General features: G+C 40.3%; 1 protein-coding gene across 5 annotated transcripts in view; it reads right to left on the bottom strand.

Annotated features, from left to right (window-relative positions):
* BRF1 (BRF1 RNA polymerase III transcription initiation factor subunit) overlaps positions 1-21,173 on the bottom strand; it is a 219,292-nt gene that overhangs the window by 8,594 nt on the left and 189,525 nt on the right. For all 5 annotated transcript variants that reach the window (XM_039534921.1, XM_039534922.1, XM_039534923.1 and 2 more), the window contains one exon: positions 7,173-7,224. In XM_039534921.1, the coding sequence (XP_039390855.1) occupies positions 7,173-7,224 (52 nt within the window). The remainder of the gene's footprint in view (positions 1-7,172; positions 7,225-21,173) is intronic.

Here is a 21,173-nt window from a genome sequence, read left to right as displayed (position 1 = left end):
GGGGAAGCTTGCAGTGTTTTCCTTCATTACGTTTGGTTCAAATAAGGGCTATTACACAATGGCAACGCTATTATCACCTTAATGAGAGCAAAATGTACTCTGATATCAGAAAAAACTGATGTGTATTAGTTTTGACACATCAGGCTGGATTTTCTTGGAGCAGAATCAAGAGCGTGACAATAATTCTCATTAGACAACACTGTTAATAGTGTAATAGAATAACACATTGGCTACACGGACTGGTACCTCTAGGTTATCAGAACAGCGGGTTGGGAACTGGTGGCCCCGAGAGCACATGCCAACAGAGAGCTAACTGTTCACACGGTGCTGGTCTGTCCTCTCTGTTGCCAGAGATGTCTAAACTTTTTCAGAAATGAGGAGTCTGTCTTATTGCTGCTAAGGCCCCAGCTCAGCAAGGTGCTAAGAGGAACCCAGCAGGAAATGGTTTCCTCATCCGGTGAAGAATTTTGAGATTTTCAACATTTTTCCCATTCAGCACTGGGATGAACCCGAAACAGAGAGAGGGACCCATGCCAGAGCAGCCAATTGCCTGGTGGTCAGGGCACTCACCGGGGATGTGGGTGATTTGGTTTCAAGTCCCTGCTCTGCCAGGTTTGGAGTAGGGACTTGAACTCAAGCCTCCCACATTTCAGGTGAGTACCCTGACCACCAGTCTTACTGGCTATACTGAGGTCAGGCTCCCAATCTCTCTTGTTGGAGCTGTTCCACTTTGGATCAATATTCTACAGGAATTGGAGCAGGGACTTGAACCTGGGTCTCCCACATTGCACGTGAATGCCCTGATGACGGGGCTAAGTTGTCCTCTGGGAATGGGACAGCGAGGCAGTACCTCCAGGGTAGGAGAGGGTAAAAGGACCTAGCAGCTGGGGAGAAATTCCAAGGAGCAGAGATGGTGACCAAGCATCAGGAAAGCACATGCAGAAGAAGCTGAGGATTAGGCAACAAGGAGGCATTTGTCGAGATGATGAGAAGGAGAAAGGGGGTCCAAGTGGGAAAAGAGCATGTGCAATGGAGCAAGCAGGGAGGGAGGAAAACACAGCAGGGAAATGGAGACCAAGTGAAAAGAAAAAGAAGACACTGTCGCTGGTTCTCTTATGTCTGAGCTGTGGAAAGTAGCAGCCATGTGACATTGGCTTCAGCTCCCTGATTCAGCGCCACCTGACCCTAAGCCAGAGCAGGAGGGGCCTTGCTCTAATTGAGGCTACTGGAGTACTTCCCCCTGCAGCAGTGGAGCTCCGCCCTTCCAGGCCCCTCCCTCTTCTACCCTTTACGGGGGGAAGCTGGCAGAGGAGGCAGCTGTGCTGTCTCCAGCAACTCTCTGATGAGGGATTTTCCCTTTTGTCCAGAAGATAGCTCCAGTGTTAGTGCACCAGAGAATCTGGCGCAGTATGATTAACTCTTGCAGAACTGTAAAAGCAGCAAAGAGTCTTGTGGCACCTTATAGACTAACAGACGTTTTGGAGCATGAGCTTTCGTGGGTGAATACCCACTTCATCGGATGCATGTAGTGGAAATTTCCAGGGGCAAGTATATACCCCTCTTGCAGAACTGAGAATGTATATATTACTTGCCACTAGTCATCACCAGGAAAGACTGAAAAGATTGGGACTGTTTACATTCAAAAGAAGATGAAGAAGAGGGGACATGTTAGAAGTATGTAAAATGGTGTATGGTATGGAGAAGTCGGACTGGGAACTTTTATTCTTCCTGTCTCTTTAAACCAGAACGGGACATTCAAATGAATTAAAAGGCGGCAAATTCAAAACTGATAAAAGGAAACACTCCTTCACACAATGTGCAATTAAACTGTGGAACTTATTGCCACATCAGGCCATTAAGGCCAAAACCATAGCAAGATTCAGAAAGGCATTAGCTATTTATATGAAAACAAGAATATCCGCAGTTGTAATAGTTAATGTGAAACCACGTTGGAAGGGATATTAAGCACGAGGCTTAAGACAAAGTAGAAGTTAGGAGGAAGGTTTTTTGCACCTTCTGTGTAAGCCGCTCCTGAAGACAGGATCTGATTCAGTATGGCAATCCCTCTCTTATTTATTTGTGCTACAGTAACTCTTAGAGGCCCCAAACAAAATCAGGGTCCCATTGTCCTAGGCACTGTATGAACATATCGTAACGGAAAGCCCCTATCCTGAAAAGCTCACCGTCTAATTACTCAAACATCAAATTCCACCCAAACCTGTGAGAAATCAAGCTGATCACACAGGCAAACTAAAGATTCCATCTTAGATTTTCTAAGGGCTTGTCTACACTTACAGAAGTGCAGCTGCACTGCTCTGGCGCTTAGTGAAGATGCGCTCTATGCCAATAGGAGATCTTCTCCTATCAGCGTAGGCACTCCTCATCCCCAATAAGCCCTCCTGTCAACACAGCACTGTGTGCACCGGGAGTTTGGTCGGTATAACTGCGTTGCTCAGGGCTGTGGATTATATAAATTTCATTAGACTGATGTACGTTTGTAGTGTAGACCAGGGCAAAGTCACCAAGGAGATTCCACCAATAGCTCATTGATTGGGTACTGCACACCCATTAATTTTAACAGGGACTGGGTGTCCAAATCACATAGAACACAATCTCTATGTAGAAATAAATCTTAATGTTATTTAGATTTGAATTCCTTTCCTTTCAGTTTATCATGTTTCACCCATCACCACTTTTCCCATATAGAATTATCAAACTGACAACTCCAGGGGTTTTAGGCACAAGAAGTAATAGACAACAGTGTCAGGAAAAACATCATCTTAATTTATACTAATTTTTATGCTAAAAGTTTCCATCTGCTCTAAAAATTTTCACTAAAGAATGGATGAATATAAAGGAGCTACAACTGATTCATTGTTTATTAAAATTGCACCATCCTAATTAAAATATGACCTTCTTCTAATTATCATGTCCATTTCCAGGCTGTTACAGCTCTAAAAATGTGCAGGTTTTTCTAATGAGCACAGCATAAAAAGTGAAAATGTATTTCCCCAGGCATTATATCAAACTGTTTCTGAAAATTAATGTTTTAATCATTTTTAAACAAAGGTGTCAAACAATTCCTTTCACCAAACTTCCTGAATCAGTCTCCAGAAAATTTGAACTTTAGTATGGCTTTTAAACTCTCACATTTTTTTTTATGGGGGCATGAATGGTTGTGGAAACATGTTAAATGAACGTTAACTAGAACATTTTCAAAATGGTGTCAGATTTCACACATTTATATAAAAAAAGATGAATGGCTGACTCAGTTTGTGAATTAGCAACATAGATGCTACATTGTTATGTAGTAGTTTAGTCTCCGAATATGAACAACAATTTTAATTTACTGTATGTGTATACACATGTGTAAATGTATTTCACAGAGACAGAGTGTGAAGGAGGAGAACATAAGAACGGCCATACTGGGTCATACCAAAGGTCCATCTAGCCCAGTATCCTGTCTTCTGACAGTGGAAAATGCCAGGTGCCCCAGAGGGAATGAACAGGTAATCATCAAGTGATCTATTCTCAGCTTCTGGCAAACAGAGGCTAGGGACACCATCCCTGCCCATCTTGGCTAATGGCCATTGATGGACCTATCCGCCATGAATTTTTCTAGTTCTTTTTTGAACCCTGTTACACTCTTGGCCCTCACAACATCCTCTGGCAAGGAATTCCACAGGTTGACTGTGCACTGTGTGAAGAAATACTTCCTTTTGTTTGTTTTAAACCTGCTGCCTATTAATTTCATTTGGTGACCCCTAGTTCTTGTGTTCAGAGTAGGAGTAAACAACACTTCCTTATTTACTTTCTCCACACCAGTCATAATTTTATAGACCTCTATCATATCCCCCCTTAATCATCTCTTTTCCAAGCTGAAAAGTCCCAATTTTATTAATCTCTTCTCATACGGAAGCTGTTTCATACCCCCAATCATTTTTGTTGCCCGTTTTTGAACCTTTTCCAATTCCAATATACCTTTTTTGAGATGAGGCAACCACAACTGCACACAGTATTCAAGATGCGAGTGTACCATGGATTTATATAAAGGCAATATGATATTTTCTGTCTTATTATCTATCCCTTTCTTAATGACTCTGCAATTTCCCATTTGAGTTCCTTCAGAACTCTTGGGTGAATATCATCTGGTCCTGGTGACTTATTGCTGTTTAGTTCACCAATTTGTTTACCAATCTCCTCTAATGACACCTCAATCTGGGACAGTTCCTCAGATTTGTCACCTAAAAAGAATGGCTCAGGTTTGGGAATCTCCCTCACATCCTCAGCCATGAAGACTGATGCAAAGAATTCATTTAGTTTCTCTGCAATGGCCTTATCGTCCTTGAGTGCTCCTTTAGTATCTTAATTGTCTAGTGGCTCCACTAGTTGTTTAGCAGGATTCCTGCTTCTGATGTACTTACAAAATTTTTGCTATTACTTTTTGAGACTTTGGCTAGCTGTTCTTCAAATTCTTTTTTTGGCCTTCCTAACTATATCTTTACACTTCATTTGGCAGTTTATGCTTCTTTCTATTTTCCTCACTAGGATTTAACTTCCACTTTTTAAAGGATGTCTTTTTGCCTCTCATTGCTTTTTTTACTTTGTTGTTTAGCTACAGTGGCACTTTTTTGGTTCTCACACTACGTTTTTTAATTTGGGGTATACATTTAAGTTGAGCCTCTATTATGGTGCCTTTAAAAAGTTTCCATGCAGCTTACAGGGATTTCACTTTTTACACTGTACCTTTTAATTTCTGCTTCACTAACCTCTTCATTTTTCTGTAGTTCTCCTTTCTGAAATTAAATGCTTCTGTGTTGGGCTGCTGTGGTGTTTTCCTCACCACAGGGATGTTAAATTTAATTATATTATGGTCACTATTACCAAGGGGTCCAGCTATATTCACCTCTTGGACCAGATCCTGTGCTTCACTTCGGACTAAATCAGGAATTGCCTCTCCTCTTGTGGGTTCCAGGACTAGCTGCTCCAAGAAGCAGTCATTTAAGGTGTCAAGAAACTTTCTGCATCCCATCCTAAGGTTACATGTACCCAGTCAATATGGGGATAGTTGAAATCCCCCATTATTACTGAGTTTTTTATTTTAATAGCCTCTCTAATCTCCCTGAGCATTTCACAGTCACTATCACCATCATGGTCACATGGTCGCTAATATATCCCTACTGCTATATTCTTATTATTAGAGCATGGAATTACTATCTACAGAGAGTCTATGGTTCAGTTTGGAGGAGTTAGTGACAGGAATCATGACCCACATTTTGAGAGAGAGAGAATGAGAATGCGTGGGTGTGTGTGTGTGTGAGAGAGAGAGAGAACACTACCAAAATGAGTATTGTGAATATGGTCACAATTATTAACAACTCTTCCTCTGCAATATTACAATCTCAAACCAAAATACATAAATATTAAGTTTCATTATTTAGGGTGAGCTGTCACTTTTTCCTCTGCCCCAGGAGCAGACGAGGGAGGGAAACATGACACCAGAATCACAATTCTCTCCCTGGCTACCTGCTTGCTCCATGGGGGAAGTCATCTACCATTGGTCCTCAACAGGAGTTGATTACTTCCTCCTGTGTGCCAGTTCAGCTCTGTGAGGGAGTAGGGACAATCTCTGCTTACTCCCCGTCACTGCTCTCTTACTCAATTTGTTCGTTTTTTTAAAAGCATATGGGTGTTATTTCCCCTCTCCCCAAACTGGAATTCCTCTTGAATATATTAAATATTAATATTTACCTGGTTTATTGAGAGGTTTGTGTTCACAGTTTCACTCACCCTTCCATTCTGAATCCCTATTTTTGTAAAAGCAAATAATTCCAACTGGAAAACAGAGAGCATCATCTTTGCAATGATTCCACTGGCCTGACCAGAAGGACCAATCCTTATCTCTTTGACTCGGAATTTACATTCCCATAACAGAGATCAGAATCCGGTTGTGATGCTCTGGACCTCGGGGAAAACACCCTACACCCTCATGTTCATCTTTATAAAATGATTGTGTGGTATCCAATGCAAAGTTTGTCATGTTGGGTGTCTTTGGAAGGATCATAATGCACTGAGCATGGTTGTTACAGTAATGTTATAGTAAGGGTACAGGTTATAATTTCATGTATATAGTTATGAGGCTGAAGATGTATCCTCATGGCTTAAAGCAAGCCCATGCAAAAACTCTCCAGGAGCAGAGGGGCAGTTCACACCTCATCAGGGCGTGGATGTGACAAACCCAGCCCAGCCTCACAGGAACAATGGACACTGGCTTAGGCAGCAACAAAAGAATCTGTTAGACCCTCGAGGGAGTCACCCCCTTCCTTTGGTCAGTTTTCGACTGCAATGAGGTCATGCTCACCTGACTCTGAAGGGGGGTGGGGGAGCAAAGCCAAGAGGAAAGAAAGGACATGATAAAAGGGAGAGGCATTTTGCCATGCTCTCTCTCTCTCTCCCACTCACATCTACAGACACCACCACCACCAAGCAACTGACCCACTGATCAAAGGAGAGAGCCTGGCTGAAGAGCCAGCCTGTGGTGAGAAGCATCTAAGTTTTTAAGGACATTGAAAGTGTTTAAAATCAGCTTAGAATGTGTTTTGCTTTTATTTCATTTGACCAAATCTGACTTGTTCTGCTTTGACTTATAATCACTTAAATCTACCTTTATAGTTAATAAATCTGTTTATTCTACCTGAAGCAGTGCATTTGGTTTGAAGCGTGTCAGAGACTTCCCTTGGGATAACAAGCCTGGTACATATCAATTTCTTCGTTCAACTGACAAACTTATATAAGCTTGCCGTGTCCAGCAGGCATAACTGGACACTGCAAGATGGAGGTTCCTAGAGTTGTGTCTGGGACCGGAAATATTGACTAGTGTCATTCGCTTGCAAGTAGCTGGGAGCAGCTTACATGCCAGAGGCTGTACATGAACAGCCCAGGAGTGGAGGTTCTCATAGTAGAGCAGGGTAAGGCTGGCTCCCAGAGTCAAGGATTGGAGTGGCCTAGCAGATCACTGGTCCAGACAACACCAGAAGGAAACGTCATGCCAGTCCACTGAGGTTTGTGGTAGTTGCCATAATCAAGTGTTAAGTATTGTATTATGAGTTAAGTCAATTTTCAGATTGCAGTTGTGTAGAAGGGTTCTGGGAGAGGTGGAAAACTTCACATACCTCTTCAGTTGCAGCCTTTTTAGCTAGTTGTGTAGAAATCAAGGGTCTTAATCTGGAAAAAAGAAAAAAAAGGTGTTGGTGATTATTAGGAAAGTTACACTGTAAATGTAAAAACACAAGGTCAGCTTGACACAGGCTGCATTCACTTGTTCTCTAGCCAGGAGAACAAGTTTGCTAATGTTATCACACTATGTATTTATTTTATCTTTTCAATTTAAAAATATAAAAGAACGTCTATGAACAAGCCCTACACACAGTTTAACAGCATTAACATGAACATTCAGTAAAACTATCACCTAGCAGCTCCATACAATAAAGGATTGTCTAGACATGAAAGTTGATGTGGAATAAGGTAGGGTGTGTTTTTAAAGAGGTTTAGCTATTCCTGATTAACTCCATGTGTGAATGCTCTTATCCCAAAATAATAGTGTCTTATTTTGAATACATTTAATCCATTTCCAAAATGGATTAAGCTTATCTGGAATACAATTAATCAGGAATAATTAATTTAGGAACAGCTAATCAGAATAACTCCCCATGTAGACAAGCCCTTAGAAAAAAGGCAAGCTAATAAGCACAATAGCAAAACTCCATCCCATATCCACCCAAAGCCCTTCTTAGCTCTCCCCAGAGGCCCTATAAAATAGATTGCCTTTGCCACATGCTCTGAAAGCGGCCAAAACATTCCTACCCATTGCTGGCCCCTCCTCTTTTCTGTTATGGTGAGAGGGACAGATTCAGTGCGCCAGATTTTGTTCCTAATTGCACCAGTGTAAATCTGGAATCACCTCACTTCCTTTTATTTCAGTGAGGTGATTCCAGATTTACATTAATGTGCCGAGATTACATCAGCATGGTTTTAACATCTTGTATCTAATCTTAAACTAGACAACATCAAAAAACAAAAGGATCTTACATGAGCTGAAAGTAAGAAATGCTGGAAGCTGAACTTGAGCATATTTTTGAAAGTACTGCATAGCGGGGGAAAGGACAGCAGAAACACATTTGGAGATCAGAGATGAGTGTATTATTTTGCCACTCAAGTGCTAAGTTAGTCATTTGAAATCCTGTTTTCTTATTGCTATGAACACTGTTCTCAATTTTTTTAACCTAGTTCTGGCTGCTTTGTGTCCCCTCTCCTCATACAGATATACCCAGCTATAGAGAGAATGACTTGCCTGGTACCTAAATTCTGCTCACACAGGTTCCCTGGCATACCTGTGAATGGAGTCTAAGTTTCATTAATAGAGATGCAGACCTCCAGAGCTAAGCATTCATTTAGAGTAAGATGCTTCTTTCACTCTACTCATCCATTGATTCTGGCATTCTTTAGCGTACAAAGAAGTTGTTCTTCAATTTAAAAAGGACACTAAATCTGACTATTCTACAGTAGGAAGTGAAACCCCAGAGAATGAGTGGAGAGTTTTAGTCTTCATTATCTGACAGAGAAGAAATTATAAATTCAAGAGACGGGCGTTCAGCTGAGAGTCTTCTTTGCAGCACTTCGGAATATTTTCAGGATACTCGAACAACTGGGGCAGTCCAAAGTGAACCTGTTTTCAGTGTATCTAACCAAGCTGATGTCCAGACAACATTTCAAAGGCAGAGTCTATGCGCTTGCACCCACAGAGTGATTTGGAATACAACGCTATTCTTTTACAACTACTGTCTGGTGCACTTCATGATTACCAACATCATGGAAGAAGATGGTACCGTTAACCCAGAGAATGTATTTACTCCCTAGAAGTTCTAAAGGATCCTTCGATATAGAGAGAAAACATTTGTAAGCACATCTACAAATCTTATTCTGTGTCCGACTTCCTCTTTATGCTGCCCCATGTGAGTTATACAACCTTCCTAATATCTGAATATGTGTATTATACTGTTAATCACTGATTTCTAATCTAGAGTACCAATTTAGATGCACACAGACATGAGAATGCAGTAACAATATCAATAGGTTAGATAAATGAAGGTTGCTGGTAAAATATCTGTTACCCTGTATTCACATATTAGAAAAGCAGTAGATAAGACATTAAAGCTCTTTATTTGAAAACAGTGTGATTATTGCAATTAACACTCTATCCAAAAATGAGACTTGTTGCCACATGTTAATGATCAACACCATGCCCCCCAAAGAATACCCTGAAGCCTTGCCCATCCCCAGTGAGAATCAAGCTATAAAATACGCCCAGAAGGCACTCCCAATGTGCTGGCCTTTGTTTTAGAAGAAATAATGCATGCGCTCACGCTAAACAATACAATCACTGCTACACTAAGTACCACGGTAAACATTCCAGTGTCATTTTAATTACAAATGTTCCCATAATGAAGAAAAAAAAAAGGATTCTTACTGGTGGAACCCCTAATTGTAAACTGCAACCCTAAACATAAGGAGTCATTCTAATGCACTTCACAATAATGAGAGACTGAGTACTCCACAGGCTGTATTTCTGTACGGTGCTAGTGTTCATAAAGCATGTTTATTTCACAGTAGTATGAGTACTGCAGTTCTCAGAGCAAGCCAAAAATAATACAGAAAAAACATATATATGATGCACTGGAAAGACACTGGGCCTGATTCTCCTCTTCCTTCCACTGATCTTACAGTAGTGGGACTCCACTGACTTCAGCAGAATTAATCCCAATTTAAGCAGGAGGATCAGGCTCATTAATTAATATGTACTATCACCAAACACCAGAAGTGAAAACTGGAGAACTAAAATCATCACACACAGAGATACATTGTGTCAACTTATTTTCCTAAGAGAATAACGTCTTCAATTTTTAAAAAAAGTAATTTGTGTCTCTTGGCTGGTGATGTCATTACCTCCACAGAGACCCCTAGCTATTACTGTACTGTACAGAGCACTGAAGAAAGATTTTACAGTGGGTTTTTTTTTAAATGCCCTGATGCCCTGACCTCCTTAAAACAGAGCAGCTGCTGCCACACCAACCATATGGAACAATAAATTACTGGCTGCCATGGCTACAGATACTGGCTCCTTCTGCAGTCTCATTTAACCAGGGAAGGCTAGAATATTGTAGTGTGCCATCACTGAAGAACACAGCTGTTTCTGAGGCTTGAGTGGGATGGGGCATTAATGCTCAAATGAGCAGTTTCACAAAAAGAGGACAGCCAAAGTCCTTTATGCCACTTTCAACATGCATGTACCCCCCATCAGCACGACTACCTCCCCATCTATCCCAGCTCATTAGACTTGCTGAAAACTGGGCTTTTGCTGAGCAGAAGAAATACTCTGAATTAGGAGCTGCTTTGTCTCATATGCTTGGTATCATTTCCTGAGTTAAGACACATTGTGATACACAGCAAGTTTCTGTTTAAAATATAATACTTTGACAAAAATGAAATGGCTCTCGTGATCTTTCTAAATGCTTCTGTACTCATTCACCATTTACTGTATCTTCTGGTTTTAGGCATTTGCATTAAGAACTATGAAACTGACAGAATTAAATACATTAAAAATAAAAAAATAAACCACAAAAAAAGCAATGTTGTGAATGGTAAAGCAAACCTACAAAAGGAAAAAGATGTACAAACCCCAAGTGCAACATACAGGTTTCAAGCCAATTTTGAAAATTATTCGTATGTTCCAGTCAACCAACATATATAACACGTGAAGTTGATATTCTTGACATTTTCTTGTCAGAAAGTAATGGCACACTATTTGTCGTTAGTGTCTGCTCACTATAGTCTGCTTAGCTCCTGCTCCAGCTTCAGTTAAGACATACAAGACAGCATATAGGTTTGTCCTCCAGCTTAATAATTTAAAATAAGATTCAGTATAATAGAATCTGGCAGGGCTGAAGATCACATAAATTGAACTTTCAAAATGAACAAATGCTTTGAAAAACAAGCTGGCTGTGACAAACTTTTTATTTTGCTTATTATTTAATAAACAAAGATTATATAATACATCACATAAAACAGAGAGGAGTTATGGGGTAATAAAGATGTATAATTTATATTAGGCAATTCACCCACCCAGGGGATTATTATACCATAACAATCTCCTCAATGTAATTCTGGAAATAATAGTTTTAGAACGTCACCCAAAAATCTTACTGCTGAATTTTAATTTAATCCATCCATGTAGGAAACCTCTTACTGCTGCTTACCACCCATACTAATGTTATAGACAGAAGGACAGACAGACAGACAACAAATACATAGAATCATAGAATATCAGGATTGGAAGGGACCTCAGGAGGTCATCTAGACAACCCCCTGCTCAAAGCACCTCAACCCCCCAAAAACTGGGCACCTGGCAACCCTAATGACACCCGGACACAGAAGGTAAAACCCAGATGGGTGGCAACCCTAGTGGAAGACTTTACTGGATTTGTCAATATGGATGCTGATGAACTCACCTTTTGAGAGCTGACAACAGAGGAAAGTATTTGCAATTTTTAAAAAATCTAGACTCGCTCAAAAGGGAAACCACTGTCCAAAAGATGCCATTGCTTTCACCACACCAGCTTGAGCCTTTTCTGCCTGCCCAAATGAAATGGTGGCAGAAAGGCAGATTTGCGTCTTATAGAAAAGCTTCTTGAAACAGAGGAAGCTATGAAGCTGGGTTACAACTTTATTCTGAAAAGTATGTGAATAACCACACTATGGCTCTGAATCAGTAAGACACACAAACCTGTGCCTCACTTTAATTATGCAAGTAGTCCCACTTTAAGTGCTTAACTGCCTTGCTGAAGTGGGGCCCAAAATGGTTGTGAAAAGGCAGAAAATTTATGGAAATTGTATAAGGCAATCTAAATACCAATCATTTTTACATCCTGTGCTTACAGCTACGGATAGACAAATCTTTCTAAATTAACAAATCACACAAACACTTCTATAATCTGATTAGAACTAAATTACATTGTGAAGATGTGTATTTCCAATGGCAAAATTCTTAATAGTATAGTGTTTTTGCCTTTAATTCTGGTACAAATGTATTATACCAGATGTAGCCAATGAGGTCTACAAGTATTTGCTTTTGGACAGGTGTTTTTGATCAATCTCAACCTCATAAAAACAGATAATGAGGCCAAAGGAAAACATCTAGTAACGTGCAGTCTCTGAGAATAATCCACGGAGATTGTTATACCCAAAGGTGATGCAAGATTTATTGTTAGATCTTTCCTGTTTAAAGTATGTGACATTACAAGGACAAAAATCATACTAGACATAACATTAAATTACCTCTTCCTCCTCCACTATCTCAGATAATACAGCACTGTTTAAACAAGGTGCATCCTGCAGGTATATGCAGTGGAACACAATAATTTAAGATTCAGGTAACTGTACATTCATACAAGTAACTCATCAAAGCACAAGGGCGTACAGTAGAAACCTCCCCTTCCCCCATGTCTGGTATATTATACATTAAAGAGCAATTTCATTGCCAACCATCTGGAAATCAACGTCTTCCAAATTTTATTTCGTGATTACCAACATTCGTCTTCGTAACTAATTTCCAATTATAAGCAATAAATCATTTCTTCCTGCCTCTAATTTATAACAGCCAATTAGGGGAACTCTCTTATTTAAATAGCAAGTATATCTTTAAATTATCACATATTTTGAGGTACAAACTGAACATGCCTAATCAAACAGCCTAATGGTGGTATGGTGGTACATTCAAAGGCAAACACCACACTCTGCACTCTCATGACTTGTGTATCTCAGGACTTTGTGCAATTTAAGAGATCAGTGTTACATGACTAATTTAACTTAGATGAGATTGGTATTTTGCCATCCATGGAAGAGCATGTATCTGAGGTAAGTTTCAAGCCATGACCTCGCTAGCAGGAATTGCATTAAAAGGAAGAAGTGGGCCACTAGAAGAGGTTGCAGTGCAGTCTGTTAACAAGCTAATTCATTTTTTAAAATACAGCTATGTGAGTTAAAGTTGAGTCAAGACAGCTTTAACTTTCACGTGGGAAGGCTGTGACAGAACGCACCCCGGTATTCACATCCTACACACTATGCTAATAATCTATGTACAAAGTATGCCTTGTGAGTAGGGCTCCGTGACTTCTGCAGGGGCCAGTGTGGCTGAACCCAGGGCTGCCCAAGCAGCTGGCTCTGGGGCCAGCTGCTCAGGTGGTCCCCAGGACAGCCACACCAGCTCTTGCTGGAGTGGCCCCAGGGACTGGCACACCAGCCGCTGCTCTGGCAGCGGTCCCTGGCTGGCCAGAGCAGCTGCAGTCTACTGCCCCTGGTAGCTGGGGCCATTGGCCTCAGGCGCCCCACCCAGCAGCAGCAACAGCCGCCGCCCCCGGTCTCACCCAACAGCGCCCCCCTCTCAGATGCCCCTCAGCAGCGGCCCACTCACACACCCCCAAGATTTAATCACAGGTATTTTTAGTAAAAGTCAGGAACAGATCACAGGCCGTGAATTTTTGTTTATTGCCCGTGACCTGTCCATGACTTTTACTAAAAATACCCGTGACTAAATTGTAGCCTTACTTGTGAGCTATCATTTGAAAACTCATAATTGGCTGGTAATTATTGTCCTGATAAAATGTGTGTGGCAATACTATATGCAAAGATTCCACTGTATGGTTTTATTAACAAATATTCCAAACTGAGGTTGGCAAACAGGTCTGTCTCAAATAAAGGAAGGTGTGCTCTGCTTAATTTGCATGTAAGTAGTGAACAGAGTCATAAAGCAGGAAGGGAAACAAAGGAAGCTGAAGCAGGTGAGGAAAATGAGGCAGGAAACATCCTTCCCCATAGACTTTTTCTGTCCTGGTACCCAGCTGGAATGTTTTTCAAGAAGGGGACTGAAACTATAAAAAAAGAAGGGCAAACCCTGCAAGGCACCTCCCTCTAATTGCATTCAAGGCACCTGAAGCGACAAAGGAAGCATTCATTGGACTCTGGGAGAAGGGGTCCTCTGTTTTGAATTTAACATAATTTGTTAAAGTTAGGCACCAGTTGCCTAACTTTTATCTTTATTTTTCTTGTAATCATTTCTGACTTTTATGCTTCATTACTTGTACTCACTGAAAATCTCTCTCTTTGTAATTAATAAATTTGTTTTATCTACCCCAGTGTGCTTGAACTGAAATGTCTGGAAACTCCATTTATGGTGACAAGTTATGTGCATATTATTTCCATTAAAGAAAGAATACACTTTACATACACTTGTACTGTCCAGGAGAGGGCTGGGCAGCACAGGATACACATTTCTGGGGGATGAGCTGGGACTGGGTGTGTTGAGGTCACCCTGCAGCATAATCAAGGCTGATTAGAGCCAAGGTATGGCTGGCTGGCTGGCTGCAGCCCACACACAGACATAGCTGGGAGTGACTTACACACTGGGGGTTGTTTGTGAGCAGTCCAGGCTGGAGGCTACAGCAGCAAGGCATTGCAAAGGGCACCCTACAGAGAGCACTAACAGTGAGACCTAGCGCAGTCTAGCTCCACACATTACTAACTCGCCCTGCTGTTTTGGGGCCTGTTAGGAATTGTGTAGTGCTTTGTGTACGTGTATGAATATAACACTGTCAATGCACCAATTAATTTTGTGGTGCCTGCTGTATATTTATGATTATTGAACTGTGTTTGTCACTGATCCTAGGAGTTGTGGCACTGGACAGTAACAAGTCAGTGGGTGCTTTCAGTACAGCAAGGCATTCTGCAGCATATACTGAGAATGAGAATAAAGATTAATTATTTTCCAAAAAATAGAATGTTATTGAGTAACAAAACCACTACAAAAAATTCTGTATGATGTAAAAGCAAATACATAAAAAGCTTAAATTAATGAAACAGAACTTAGCAAGGGGAAACATTCATGTCCATTTTGACTACACGTACAGCAACTGTGGTTCTCCCAGGCCAGTGTATGTGGAGCTGTGGTTGTCCTTACAGTCCCCTGGTGTGGAGTGGTAGGGTTAGGGATGCGGCCCCATAGGCCACATGGAATGTAGAGGAGAGGTGTAAGGAGACGCTGCAATGGAGTTCTCTATGGAGTGCAAAGGCAGGCAAGCCTGGGATTGTTCAACCTGTAGGTTCACAACAATCTGCAGCATCTGTGTTTGTTGACAGAGAAGCCCCATTATGTCCTGGTGCATCTCCCTCTTCTTTTCCTGCTCGGCCCATATGCTACTAGCCTGTTTACTGCAATGGTGCCTGATGAGATTATCATCAACTGGCATGGGAAAGTGTCCTCCCGTGGAGGAAGAAATAAGGCTGCGATTCCTAGAAAGCTTTGAGAGAGAATTGCAGAGCACCTCCAGGAAAGTTTCACCGAGATCTCTAAGCAGGATTCAAGGGACATACCGGCGTACATAAGCAAACTGCTCTGCAAAGCGCCCCCTGCCTAACTCTACATGGGAATGTGAAAACAGATGACAACACTACCTCTCTTTGTTGTACTACTACCTCTTCTAGAATGAATAAATTAACACAAAAGTCAATAGCTGTGTCCTGCTAAGTCGGGGGTGCCAGCAGTACACCATTGTAATGGCAAATACAATTACACATTTACCCAAGGTTCTTCTCCCTGCATCAGGCTCACCCGTGCTCGACTTGACTGGACTTCAGTGGAGTCTCAAACAGGTTCTGGTTTGCGACATAGCTGGACCACTCTATCATATGTCCCCATCCTCCTCCTCTCCTCACCCTCGCTGTTCACAAATGGGGTCTGTGTCTTGGGCTTCTAGGAGATATCAACGGTGGCTGTAAGGTGGTGATGGGGTCTCTGTCAAGTATGGCATGAAACTCTTTGTAAAAGTGGCAGGTCTGTGGTTCAGCACTGCATGGACTGTTGACCTCCCTGACCTTCTGGTATGCCTGCTGCAGCTCCTTTGCTTTCATTTGGCACTGCTACTGATCCATGTCATACGCCTTCTCCTGCATCCACCGTGCAATCTGCTTGTAGATGGCCACATTCCTATGGCTGGTCCATAGCTGTGCCTACATAGCCTCTTCTCCCCACTCTCCCAGTAGATCCAGTATCTCTTGTCTACTCTAGGTCGGCTGGGCAGCTGCACACAACAATCGAGATTTGCTAGTGTGCTTGCCAAGCTGGACAATCAGGAAAAAGCATTTAAAAAATGTGCTGGGTTTTAAAAGGTGGTGGTGGTGGTGGGAGGGGGACTGTTGGGTCTCCATGTTAGGGTCAGCACAGGTAATGCAGTGTCTACATTCATGCTGCACCAACTTCAGTACATCAACCATGGCTCAACGCCACTCAGAGAGGTAGTGTTACTGCATCACCATAATGGGGTGCTTACATCAGTGGAAGACAAATTTACGTGTAGACACATGCACAGGTAGATTAACACAAGGTGGCTTACATCAACCTAACTTCGTAGTGTAAGCTAAACCAGTATAAACCTGGCTTAAACCAAAATAAGCATGTCCAACACAGCCTGTGGCATTGGTTCAAATCAGTTTAAAATCACATCTTAAGTTAAACAAGTACAACCAGGTGTTGAACCTTTAAGAAAGGCTTCCTTTGTATAAAATATTAGTCACTGAAGTTAAATAAGCATGAACATCAAACAAACAAAAGAGTGACTAAAAATCCTTTTCCCTCCTAATTGCTTAACCTTCCTTTAGCTCTTGTAATGTCACTGAACATCATGTAATGTCATCACAGACATCTTCCAGCCTACAAAGGATCTGAATTGTGAACGTAAAAACAAGTCTATTAAAAAAAACCAAAAACAACAAAAAAAACCAACCATAAATCATGCCGTCTTTATCATGAAAAAAGCAAAAAAGTCAAGAGCCCATTTTTCCCCTTTGCAGGTGACCTTTGACAGAATTATTAACAAAGACTGCTAACAATTCTGGTGTAATAATACAATCTTATGCCCTGACCCTCAAAAAAGCCCATGTATATCAATGACTTTAACTGCATGAGGAGTCCCACTGAAGTTAATGCAACTGCTCAAATGCTTAAAAGTTAAACATATGCACAAGCATTTGCAGGACTGGGGGCTTCTATACATCTGGAACTGTAAAGTTAGAGATGCATTCATTTCACTTGAGAATACATACAGTGCAAGCTATCTTCCTACTGATTATTAGGATATGGAGCAAGGAAAGTGGAGGAAAAAAGGTTAGTTGACTGACTAGGCATGAAAGTATAGTGAAATTTGTGAAGTATACTATAAATAGGTGTCTCTATGCTGCTTCATTTATATAAAAAGGTTTTTTTCCCCATGAAAATCATTTTTGTTAGCAGATTACTCTGCAGTGTCAAGAAGTTTTTCATCATATTTATGATACACAACAGATATTAATGCAACTATAACATGAATGTGTAAAACATGAAACAAATGCTAATAATCTCAAGTAAATCCCTCCTCCTCCTTTTGTACCTCAAAGAATTTTTCACCACAGCTATTTTAGTTACTTGAAACAGGTACTGTACAAAACAGTGCAGCCTCTAAATTCCCCAATGTGGTTTAAATCCTTCTACATTCTGAGCTATGTTTGCAGATCGATAAAATGATACTTTTCGGTTAATCCTACTGCATTTTTTTATTTTGAACTTTTCCCCCAGGAACTCTAAACTAAAAATTCACAGTGAAAAGAGAAAAACTGATATTCCTAAAGGACCTCAGCTACTTAAAGAAAGAGGCAGAGTGTTTAATAGGGAGGCTACATATGTGCAGAGTCTTTTTAACCTTTTGTGCTGTATTCATCCATCTCCAAACCAAAAAGATTGTACTGCACACAAACAGAAAATTAAGCCCGGCCTGAAATCGCTACTTCAAAGTCCACTAGTAATAATTTTGCCAATTTGTTTTTCCATTACAACAAATGTCAACTAAACCAAAAGCATCAAGTAAATGCATATATTATAGCATGCAAAATAAAGCTGTTGGAATTGTGTCATATTAGGAAAATAAGGAAAACTTTTATCTGTTATCATCAAATTAAATTTTAAGTCAGTATAAGTTATTATTTTTGTTTGTTGTTGTCATTTTGCTCATTTTGTTGTGTAGATTTGAAAAACAAGTTTTGAAGAGTCAGCCAACAACAAATGCTAAATTAAAAGGATGGAATCATCCTTTTTTAAAAATATATATGTCCTGAATCCTAAGCTTAGATCTGCTGCATTCTGTATATGGGTAAAGAATGCAACAAACGTTTTAGAAGAGTTTAGACCAATGAGACAGCAGTCAGTTTTGGACTAACTTGTAATAAAAGTTTCCCTTTCCAGTTGTTTTAATTGCCACACACTATATTTTCCTTTATCGGCATTGCAGAATCATTCCAGTTGCCTTAATTTTTGCATCTGTAGAGTACCGTGGGAACATTAATACTTGGCAACGCTACACTTAGCTTTTAGGATGACTATACAAGTCTGTATTTTCCTTTCCTTAGTTGTTTATTGCAGTATTTAAGTAAATGAAGAAATAGAGGAAGTATTTGTTTAAAAAAATATAGCATGAACTCTTTGGGCATACTGTGCATATTTTCATGGAAGCTTAGGTCTCTCCGAATAAACCATTTTAAGGCCACTGAATCAAATCATATACATGGCAGACTTAAATTTAGGAATTAGTTCAGTAGCAGTTTATGACCCTTTGCTTTGAAGTAAACTAAAGCACATTAGATCAAGAATTTATTAACCTAGAAGTATAAAGTTTGCCCCGGTATCAATGGAAAAGAAAAGTGGCAAAGTCACAAATAAACTTTCACTGTTACTTCTAAGTTTCACAATTTTTGAACATCTTATTTGAAAACATTAATAGGCGGCTACAGGTATCTGTTTATAATTAAACAAGCAAGGATCATAAGCCCAAGGTCTCCCAGTGAACAAAATTTAACACATCTTGAAGATACCAGATACCTCACAAAGCAAGCTATACCCACCAACAGAAAGGCATTAAAAAGCCTTTAAAAAGTAAAGATTGATCTATCGAATATATTCCCTACACTGATTTATCCAATTCATATCAAAGATATATTCCCATGTGAATTCTAACACCCATGCTGCACAGCATGTGGTAGGCCAAATTCCGACTCCCCACTCACTTCCCAGGATAGAAATGCAAAATTAACATTGCAAAAGCAGCATGAAAGTGGGATGGTATTTTTGCCAACTGCAGCCCTATACAGAGAACCCTTGTGTGGATCACTCCTGCCAGAGGCAAGAGTAATATGTGACAACAAAGGACGGCTGGGTCAGAAAGAATGCAGAGTAAATCACACTGACCATGTCCCATGACCTTGCCTCTATATTCCTTCTCCATGGCTTTAGCCAGGGTTGACATGCATACTACAAACTGAGTTCGTCAACAATTACATCCCAGTGTTCCCCTCCTACCTACCTATGGTACTTCTGTGGCCCCCATTACCATAGTATCTGAGCACCTGACAATCGTTAGTGTATTTATCCTCACAACACCATTGGGAGATAGGGAGGAGCTTTTTATCCCCATTTTCAGATGGGGAGCTGAGGCAGAGAGACTAAATGACTTGCCAAAGGTCACAGAGGAAGCCCCAGGCTAGAACCCTAACCACTGAACTATCCATCCTCTTCCTCTCCTGCCTCTGTGTTGCCCTGAACAAAAGAAATTACCCAATATAGCCTTAGATTAATTATATTTCAATCAGCCTCCCTTCATTGGCAAAATTTTCATTAGTAACATAAAGTGAAAATAAAGTTGATCACCTCTAAATTTACGTACTATCCACCTTGGCCAATGAACAAGCTATGTACATGGTTGATTCTACATCATCAGCACCTTTGTGGATCCATTTTTCTTTTCTCTTCTTATGCAAATTTTAGTAGTGAAATTTATAAACCATGATTCACAAGCTATTTTCTCAGGATGACAGCATCATAAATTGTATGGGAGTCTTCAGAAATAAGAACCGAGAAGCTAGGTGTACGGTATCTGTGAGACAAACACTAAATTGGCTCTAGCTACTAATATAAATAGCAAAAAAAGCCTAACGTTTATTAGAAACAGATTAAACAAGTTCCAATTCTTTGCAAATGCTAGAACTACTATAGAGATCTAGCCAACTCTAGCACAGCAGGAGTTTTAGTTGTCTATCACTGCACATTTAAACACCTGAGGACTTTGCAATAAACGCTGAATTTAATTCACCATCAAAAGACAAAATCCATGTTCTAGCTGCCAAAACCTTTAGCAGCCTAAACAGAAAATGTCACAAATGATTTTCAGTAACAGTATAAAAATAAAAAATAACATTTTAACGTCTTAAGGCGATGGATAGATAGACAAATAGATAAATGTATTTACAGCTATGATTTTTTTCCTAAACAAGAATCATACTTCAATTGGATTGACAAAGCAGAACAAATTAAGAAAAAAAAAATCTAATAAGCAATTTTATTTTTAAGCTCTTCAGTTCAGTTCTGTTAGGCTCATCAGCCTGAGGGACAAAGTCAACAGAGGCATTTCTTAAAAGCAGTGCAGTTTTATTGGCATTAGGGTTCTGGGAGTCTTCACTGGTGCCAGATAAAATAAAACAAACATTTTGAAGGAAAAGGGCCACACAATTAAAAGTGCTGTTTTGGAGGCTTTTCCATCCCATCTTTGACAAAGTCATAAATTATGCCTTAGGTGCACTTCACACACATGTGCAAAATCATGTTTAGAATATCACTGCACAGGGATCCAAATCCAAAGACACCTGCAACGTGAGCAGCTTTGATGGTGCTGGTAGCAGTCTGAAATTTTTGCTGGTTTGGGTGATGTGACTTTGTGGGAGGAGGGAGTTTGTGTATTTTGAGGTTCTTTCCTCATTGTGATTTTAACAGGCACTTTCATGCTCCTGATAAAAAGAGAGCCTAAAAGACCTAGTGGCAGTAAACTCTCCAGGTTGCAGGGGCTCATTTGCCAGATATGAATTACTAACAAGTAGTTTATTGCGGCTGAGCTGATACAGTTTGTCTATTATGCTTAGGGATATTCTTGTATATATTAAAGGATCAAAAAATGAGCTGCTTTATAAAGCACCTATCTGAACGAATATGA

The sequence above is a fragment of the Mauremys reevesii genome, linkage group 4 (assembly GCF_016161935.1).
Source record: "Mauremys reevesii isolate NIE-2019 linkage group 4, ASM1616193v1, whole genome shotgun sequence".
NCBI classification, from domain to species: domain Eukaryota; kingdom Metazoa; phylum Chordata; order Testudines; family Geoemydidae; genus Mauremys; species Mauremys reevesii.
The sequence above is the reverse complement of the archived record's forward strand: the minus strand, read 5'-3'. Positions and strand labels throughout refer to the sequence as shown.